General features: G+C 38.0%; 1 protein-coding gene across 3 annotated transcripts in view; it reads right to left on the reverse strand.

The window, feature by feature from the left end:
- Window positions 1-8,510, reverse strand: part of ZC3H6 (zinc finger CCCH-type containing 6) — a 46,761-nt gene that overhangs the window by 22,512 nt on the left and 15,739 nt on the right. The window contains exons 2-3 of one of the 3 annotated variants that reach the window (XM_026086104.1): window positions 6,951-7,154; window positions 4,442-4,624 (exon numbers count right to left, since the gene is read on the reverse strand). The exons of the other annotated variants lie outside the window; for them this stretch is intronic. Coding sequence (XP_025941889.1) covers window positions 4,442-4,461 — 20 coding nt within the window. The 5' untranslated portion in view covers window positions 4,462-4,624; window positions 6,951-7,154. The remainder of the gene's footprint in view (window positions 1-4,441; window positions 4,625-6,950; window positions 7,155-8,510) is intronic. 3 annotated transcript variants of the gene reach the window in all.

Raw genomic sequence — 8,510 nt, forward strand, 5'->3', positions numbered from 1 at the left:
TAACTTCTGAATATGAATGCTAACTGGCTCAAAAGGCTTTAAAAATTGGAGTGACATGAAAGGATAATTCAAAAAATAAATATTAATACAAATGTAACACTTCTAAGAACTTGTAGAGTAAATAACAGAAAAGTTTGTGCTCATCTCTGTCAGTACAGAAAAACAGTTTCCATGATTATATGAGCCTCTAAGTAACATTCTGTCTACTGATCAAAACAATAATAACCCTGAAAATATTTTGCCATGAAAGCAACATTTCCAAGAAAACACCAGATATCTTATTTCTAACCCCTATTTCAGGCATTCTGCTGCACCAATTTTTTCTGAAACAATCACAACTCCTTTTCCACTATTTGGTATTTGCTCGGTTTTGGCTGTTGAAGAATGCACTACTTTCAAACTTATACAAAGCCAATTATATAACTATTTTTACACTACTTTCCACTACTTCAGGAATTCAGCCTCTGTGGACACCACAGAACCTTACAGAAACTCAATCCTGCACTTTCACATGGAGAGTGCTAGAAGATGCCATTAGTCCTGTGGAGTCTGAAACCACCACTGTATAAAAGTACCAGATTCACCAGATATTAACAGAAAAGCTGCCAGATGGGGGCAGCAGGGAGGTAAGGCCATATATAGTAGAAAACTACATGAAAGATCAAARTATGAAACTGAAGGTTTCTTTTTGAATCACTGAAAACTGGTAAAAGTCAGAATCCTCATTTATTAGTAAACGAACATCAGAAATCTTGAAAAGGATACTACCAGCAGCACCATCCACAAGACAACACCAACAGCAAAAACAACACTTGAAACAGTGAAAATAATAGATGAAAATAAATCAAAGTTTTTTAAACTTGTACTTCTCACTGTGGAGGACTACTAAAGCTATTCTCAAGTTTCACATACTATTCTTGTCTGCTCTTGGGTCCCTCCTTCTCCCTACCACCAACACATACAGTATTGTCATTGCCTTATGTTCTGATTCTAGAGTACTGTTTCTCATTCTTTAAATAAAATAACTGTACAGGCATACCTCTGCGATATTGCGAGTTTGGTTCCAGATCACTGCAATAAAGCGAATATCGCAATAAAGCAAGTCACATGAATTTTTTGGTTTTCCAGTGCATATAAAAGTTATGTTTACACTAGGCTGTAGTCTATTAAGTGTGCAATAGCATTATGTCTAAAAAAAAAAAAAAAGTACATACATTAAAAAAATACTCTACTGCTAACAAATGCTAACCATCATCTGGGCCTTCAGCGAGTTGTAATCTCTTTGCTGATGGAGGGTCTTGCCTCAATGTTGATGGCTGCTGACTGATCAGGGTGGTGGCTGCTGAAGGTTGGGGTGGCTGGGGCAATTTCTTAAAATAAGACAGCAATGTCTTATTTTGCTGCATCAATTGACTCTTCCTTTCACGAAGGATTTCTCTGTAGCATGTGATGCTGTTTGATAGCATTTTACCACAATAGAACTTCTTTCAAAACTGGAGTCAGTCCTCTCAAACCCTGCTGCTGCTTTATCAACTAAGTTTATGTCATACTCTAAATCCTTTGTTGTCATTTCAACAATGTTCACAGCATCTTTCCCAGGAGTAGATTCCATCTCRAGATACCACTTTCTCTGCTCATCCATAAGAAGCAACTCCTCATCCGTTAAAGTTTTATCACGAGATTGCAGCAAGTCAGTCACATCTTCAGGCTCTGCTTCTAACTCTGGTTCTCTTGCTGTTTCCACCATATCTGCAGTTACTTCCTCCACGGAAGTCTTGAACCCCTCAAAGTCATCCATGAGGGTTGGAATCAACTTCTTCCAAACTCCTGTGAATGTTGATATTTTGACCTCCTCCCGTGAATCATGAATGTTCTTAATGGCATCTAGAATCCTTTCCAGAAGGTTTTYAATTTACTTTGCCCGGAGCCATCAGAGGAATCRCTATCTATGGCAGCTATAGCCTTACGAAATGTGTTTCTTAAATAATAAGACAACTTGAAAGTTGAAATTACTCCTTGATCCATGGGCTGCAGAATGGATGTTGCGTTAGCAGGCATGAAAACAACATTAATCTCATTGTACATCTCCATCAGAGCTCTTGGGTGACCAAGTGCATTGTCAATGAGCAGTAACATTTTGAAAGGAATCTCTTTTTCTGAGCAGTAGGTCTCAACAGTGGGCTTAAAATATTCAGTAAAGCATGTTGTAAACAGATGTGCTGTCATCCAGGCTTTGTTGTTCCATTTACAGAGCACAGGCAGAGTAGATTTAGCGTAATTCTTAAGGGCCCTAGGATTTTGGGAATGGTAAATGAGCCTTGCCTTCAACTTAAAGTCACCAGCTGCATTAGCCCCTAACAAGAGAGTCAGCCTGTCCTTTGAAGCTTTGGAGCCAGGCATTGACTTCTCCTTTCTAGCTATGAAAGTCCTAGAGGGCATCTTCTTCCAACATAAGGCTGTTTTGTCTTGAACATTGAACATCTGTTGTTTAGTGTAGCCACCTTCATCAATTCTCTTAGCTAGATCTTCTGGATAACTTGCTGCAGCTTCTACATCAGCACTTGCTGCTTCACCTTGCGCTTTTATGGTATGGAGATGACTTCTTTCCTTAAACYTCATGAACCAACCTCTGCTAGCTTCARACTTCTCTTCTGCAGCTTCCTCACCTCTCTCAGCCTTCATAGAATTGAAGAGAGTTCGGGCCTTGCTCTGGATTCGGCTTTGGCTTAAGGGAATGCTGTGGCTGGTTTGATCTTCTATCCAGACCACTACAACTTTCTCCATATCAGCAATAAGGCTGTTTTGCTTTCTTATCATTCATGTGTTCACTGGAGTAGCACTCTGACTTTCCTTCAGGACCTTTTCCTTTGCCTTCACAACTTGGCGAACTGTTTGGGGCAAGAGGCCGAGCTTTCGGCCTCTCTCGGCTTTCAACACGCCTTCCTTCATCATTTCTAGCTTTTGATTTCAAGTGAGACATGTGTGACTCTTCCTTTCACTTGAACACTTAGAGGCCACTGTAGGGTTATTAATTGCCCTAATTTCAATATTGTTGTGTCCCAGGGACTAGGGAGGCCCGAGGAGAGGGAGAGAGACGGGGGAATGGCTGGTCAGTGGAGCAGTCAGGACACACACAACATTTATCAATTAAGATCGCCGTCTTGTATGGGTGCAGTTTGTGGCGCCCCAAAAAAATGACAATGGTAACATCAGAGATCACTGATCACAGATCACCATAACAGATATCATAATAATGAAAAAGTTTGAAATATTGCAAGAATTACCAAAACGTGACACAGAGACACGAAGCGAGCACATGCTGTTGGAAAATGGCACCGATAGACTTGCTCAATGCAGGGTTGCCACAAACCTTCAATTTATAAAAAATGCAATATCTGCGAAGCGCAATAAAGCGAAGCGCAATAAAACGAGGTATGCCTGTAAAAACTTACTTTGACTTTTATATGAACAATACAGGATATTTACCATCAACCAGATTACTTACAAAATGCTGAGCTACTGAGGAAACCCCAAAATTAATGGAAATTGTTTGGGAAACAATTTGTTACTCATAATGCAAATACCTGTTGGTGTGGACACTATTCGATGAAAATGGAACAAAGTAAAATACAGCTTTAAGGAGAAAGAAGAAAATATAAGGCAAAATAATCTTCCCTTTAATGGAAAAATAATGAAATTATAGTATTTCTTGCATATGGTCAGTCTGGAAGACTCAAAGTCTTCACCAGCAAGCATCAGGGTTGTACACAACAGCAGGACGGCAACTCTCAACAATGTCTGTGAATAAAGTTTTAGTTTTTGCACAGCCAACAACTCCATTCAGTTCCTTGCAGAACATATTCTGATGACCCTGAGAACGGGGAAGGAGTGGGAGACAGGAAAAACAAGTGAACTCAAAGATTCATATCGAATTATTTTTGGCATGCTTCTACATATTTCAAACAACAGAGAAACTGGGTATTAGAGGCTTTCAAAACCTTTCATCAGTTCTTTATTGTGATGAGTACTAACTTGCTGCCATAAACGAACAGTAAGTACAAACTACTGGATTAAAAAAAAAATCATGAAGTATGTTTCCACATGGGGGTCCTTCTTGTATAACAGCTATGAAAAAAATACAAGAAATCTTAAATTAACAACTTTGTAAACAGAGGACTGAAGATTTCATCCTAAGGCTTAATGTTTAGTAAGGACCAGTTTGTCTGTAATCAACACTGAAAGATATTTAAGTTCAGACAAACGCACAGTTCTCTAACCTTTTAAAATGTTGCTTCTGAAAAAAATCTGATATTTTAATGCAAAAATAATTCAATGCAAAAAAGCCAAAGCTGTTGATATTTACACTCTCAGAGAGGGGAGAAGTGACAAATTACTAGAAGATACTAGATACAAGAGACTGGTAAGCTTATGAAAGTTGTACCTTAGCAGGCCCTGTGGCATTCACATAATTAAAGGTGATCAGCCTTCTCAAAACAGAGAGAACTTAAAGAAGTCAGTATCTGAATACACTTGTCACCAAAAAGAGATGATGTTCACTTTATGTGCCTATGACTGCTGCCGTTAATACAGGTACAGGTCTTGTTGCTCTTACTCGCATGCACATCTAGATGAAAACGAAAAAACGATTTGGCATACAAATCAAAAGACGACTAAACTGAACCCCTATTTCACTTGCAGTCTTGCCTGGGGTAAGTGGCTAACAGGATTTACCAATGGCCACATCTGCTTTTTCTTTTCTCTGGCATGCTTCTGCAGCTTCTGAATGGAAGGATTCTGAGGGATTCATAGATCAAGATTTAAACAAGACATTTCTGTTCAGCAGTTGTTCCTGTTGTGAAATAATACAGCAGTAGGAATGAAATGAAGGAGGGATCCAAAGATATTCTTGGTAGCATTGGAACAATATTAGTTTAAGATAACTTGATATCTACTATTAAAAAAAAATAGTGGTACTTTATATATATAAAACATATAGACACATCACTGAAAAGGAAACATTTGAGTCTGGACTATCTGAAACCAGAACAGGAGTATTCCTTAAGTTGATCCTGAATGCAACAGAAATTCTTCCAAAGATGATCCACAGTGCTTTTTAAAAAAATTATGAATTGTTGATGGCCCAGTTTTCAGCAGAAGCTATTTCACATAACATGATGTAAATGCTATGTATTTTCATTTGACCTTCATCAATCTGGATAACATTAGAACAGAAATTATAAGACTGCATTAGAAGAGACATAGTAAGAACAAAAATTTCTCCTTGAATTGAAATTAAATCAATGATAATAAAAGCAGATGGGAAAATAAATAGGAGAAATTTACTGAAATAATAGCATGAAATCTTGTCTTGAGTCAGGCATAGAACATTTTCCATTTTGAATCCTCCTTCAATTAGAGATATTGGTTGAACTGGCAGATGATCTAATTTCACAAAAACATTTCAGGTAAAGATCTGCAAATGACTTCACAGCTCTGACTTCTGTGTCACAACATTACAGAAATATTTGTGTTAAATGTTACTAGCTATTTCATAGCTGTGATAATTACACTAGACATACATTTTGCAGGATGTTTAAAATCTATCCTACTTTCTTTAACAGATCGATTCAGTTTCTCTATATGGATTTCCTTACAGCGCAATTGACATTTTTGGTTGCTGGAGCTAAAGTAGCAGCTTAGGCTTTCCTCCATCCTAATGTCAGAAAGCTAATTCTTTTGAAGCTAAGGAAAAGATATTTCAGATGAGCTTCTTAAGGATCAACCAATTGTTTTGTTACAAGGACGTTTTAGTTCTGATTAAAAAGCTTCACAGGAAAAGCAGGTGGCTTGGACTGGAATGATTTTAGGGTCGCTTTTTCTGAAAATTATTTGCAATGAAGGAAACAAAAATTATTTTTCCATTATGATAATTTTATTTGTGCCCAAAACATCACCAAGAGTAATCTGTACTCTCAAGGAAAATGATTTTTGTAGCAATATTATGGAATGTTTAAATTTGCAACAACTTCTGTGAAAAAAACCACACAACCAAAATTTTTGAAAAGCTTAACAATGTGAGTATTTTTGTCAGACTTTCTGAACACCTGATCCTTCTGGTCAGCACTCAAACCTTTTGAAATATAAGAATCAAGACCGGAAGAGAAGGCACTTGGCTTGAGAGGACAGAGCAGGTGTACTGCTGAAGCTCAACTGTATCGTTCGAATTACAGTTTTCATTTATCTTTTGTAAGATTGTAGATTAAAAATAGAGTATTAAGACACACACTATGATACAGCATCTAAAGGATTTCCCTCTCTTTTGAGAAGAAACCTCAAACTCAAAGACCTGTCCTTTAGAAATGAAACTGGCATCTGTTTTTTCGGTCCAGTTTGGACCTTAACCACTTTCCAGTACCTGATGCAACATCACAGAAACTTGAAGTGCTTAACAGATTGCAAGAGAAAGATGGCAACAATCCTCCAGGAAAAGAGCCAGAAGGAAACCTGACTGAAATTCTCAAGGCATATCATTACAAGACCGAAAAGGTTTACAGAGCTAGGAAAACATCTCTAATTCTCACAGCTATTTGCCAATGAATTGGTCTAGGACAACCTTGACAGAGGAAGGAACGGCATCTTTGGCCAACATGAATACGGAAATTGTGGGAGGTTGGAAGACATAAGAATAAACAGGGGCGACTGAATTTCTACCTGTGCTGCACTGCAGAGTGCAACGAAGAATCTATCAGAATCTGTGTCACGTCTGGGCACTTATCCTTCAAAGGAAGACAAAATTTTCCATCTGCAGTGGCCCACTGATACCAGGATAAACCATGCCACTTCCTGCACTCTGCTTTGTGGAGAATTGCTAGCTGACTAAATGACGGCGAGGCTTAGTTTGCTCTGGTGCGCATGGAGAGAAAGCTGGAAAGACAGAAATGCAGGCTTACCTTTTCCTGTGAATTCCAGCTATTTGGTCTGTCTGTTGGCACAGGCAGGCTGGCGGTATGGGTTAGACCGCTCTGCTGCATTGTTCAGGAAAGCCAGTTTAAGATGTGCTAAAAAAGGCAGGCTGGGATAGGTCCCTGTGACACATTCTGAGCAATGGGAACCAGAAGGAATGAAGATTCAGCATACAGGATCTTCAGGCTGCTCTAAAAGGAAGATCAACAGGTTCCGATTACTGAAAACATATAATTTGGAGGGCCAGCAATCTCCGAGAAAAAAATTCTCAATCAGTAGGTGTTGTTGAGAGCAAAGAATCTAGGACTGCTCTCAGATGGAGACAGAAAAAAAGCAAGGTTGGAACGTAGCGCTTCATTTGTCCAGCAGCTGCACTCAGCAAGGGATGAACAGGAAGCCTGCATTATCTTGGACTGTGGAGAAATGGGAAGGTCTAATCCATGTCTAGTGTCCAGACCAGTGAATGTATGTGCATGCAAAAAACCTTATGCTGGTATTACAAAGGATAAACAAAATTAAAGAACATCTTCCCCTCAGACAACAAACTGAGGAACTGAAGGACTAAGGGTATGATACTTATGCTAAGGTTTATCAAATGAAAATATTATTCAGGGGATATTTTTCCTCAACCACAAGCCCTACTGGAGAATGCCTGTTAAATTAAGTTGTCACTAAACAATGATTAATGCCATTAGTGTTTCAGAACAACAAGACATGACTATACTGAACTTAATATTAAATGTAAGCCTATTTTATACTGAACTAACTTACTCTGTAGTATAAGGTTTTAAGCTTTTCATTAACAAGAAGCAAATTATAATTTTTGTGAACTCATATGTTGTCTTTCCTCTTTTTATCTCGTCTTTTTACTGATACAGACTGGAAATTATTTTAAAAAGAAATAAGGCTACAGAATTTGAGCTTTCAAGGACTTGAGCTTGACAGAGAGAGTATCATGTTCACAAAATTTTCTGAACTATAGCAAAAATTAGCAGTTTAAGGTAATTATTAACTCCTGAGGATACTGTTCCATACAGATTATTTTACAGAAGTGTGAAAAGTTCAAGATCCTAACCAATGTTAATGCTGGATAATAAAATAAATACAACAAAGAAAATTATAACAAAATGTATTAACCTTGTGTAATAAGCAGTTAAGTTTGAGAACATTACCCTCACAGCTGAAGTTTTATGTGCTTAATTTCTGTCCAGAGTTTTGTCAGGTTTTTGTTATTATTTTCAGGCATTTGTAAATGAGCCAGAATACATTTTTTCCTCTGGGGCAAAATATCTGACTCTCCCTTGCCTCTTGAAGCATATTATAGCAATAGAAATTTAAAACATTAAAATGAACAGACTCAGAACTGTTTATGTTCGAAGAGGCTTCTATCCAATCCCCTGCTCAAGGCAGGGCCAACTTCAAAATTCGATTCAATTTCAAAGCTTGATCAGGTTGCACAGGGCAATGCCTAGTCAAATTTTGACCATCTCCAAGGATGGAGATTTCACAGTCTCTTTGTGCAACTTGTTCAAATACCTGAAAACCTC

This window comes from Apteryx rowi, unplaced genomic scaffold (genome assembly GCF_003343035.1).
Source record: "Apteryx rowi isolate R43461 unplaced genomic scaffold, aptRow1 scaffold_681, whole genome shotgun sequence".
NCBI lineage: Eukaryota > Metazoa > Chordata > Aves > Apterygiformes > Apterygidae > Apteryx > Apteryx rowi.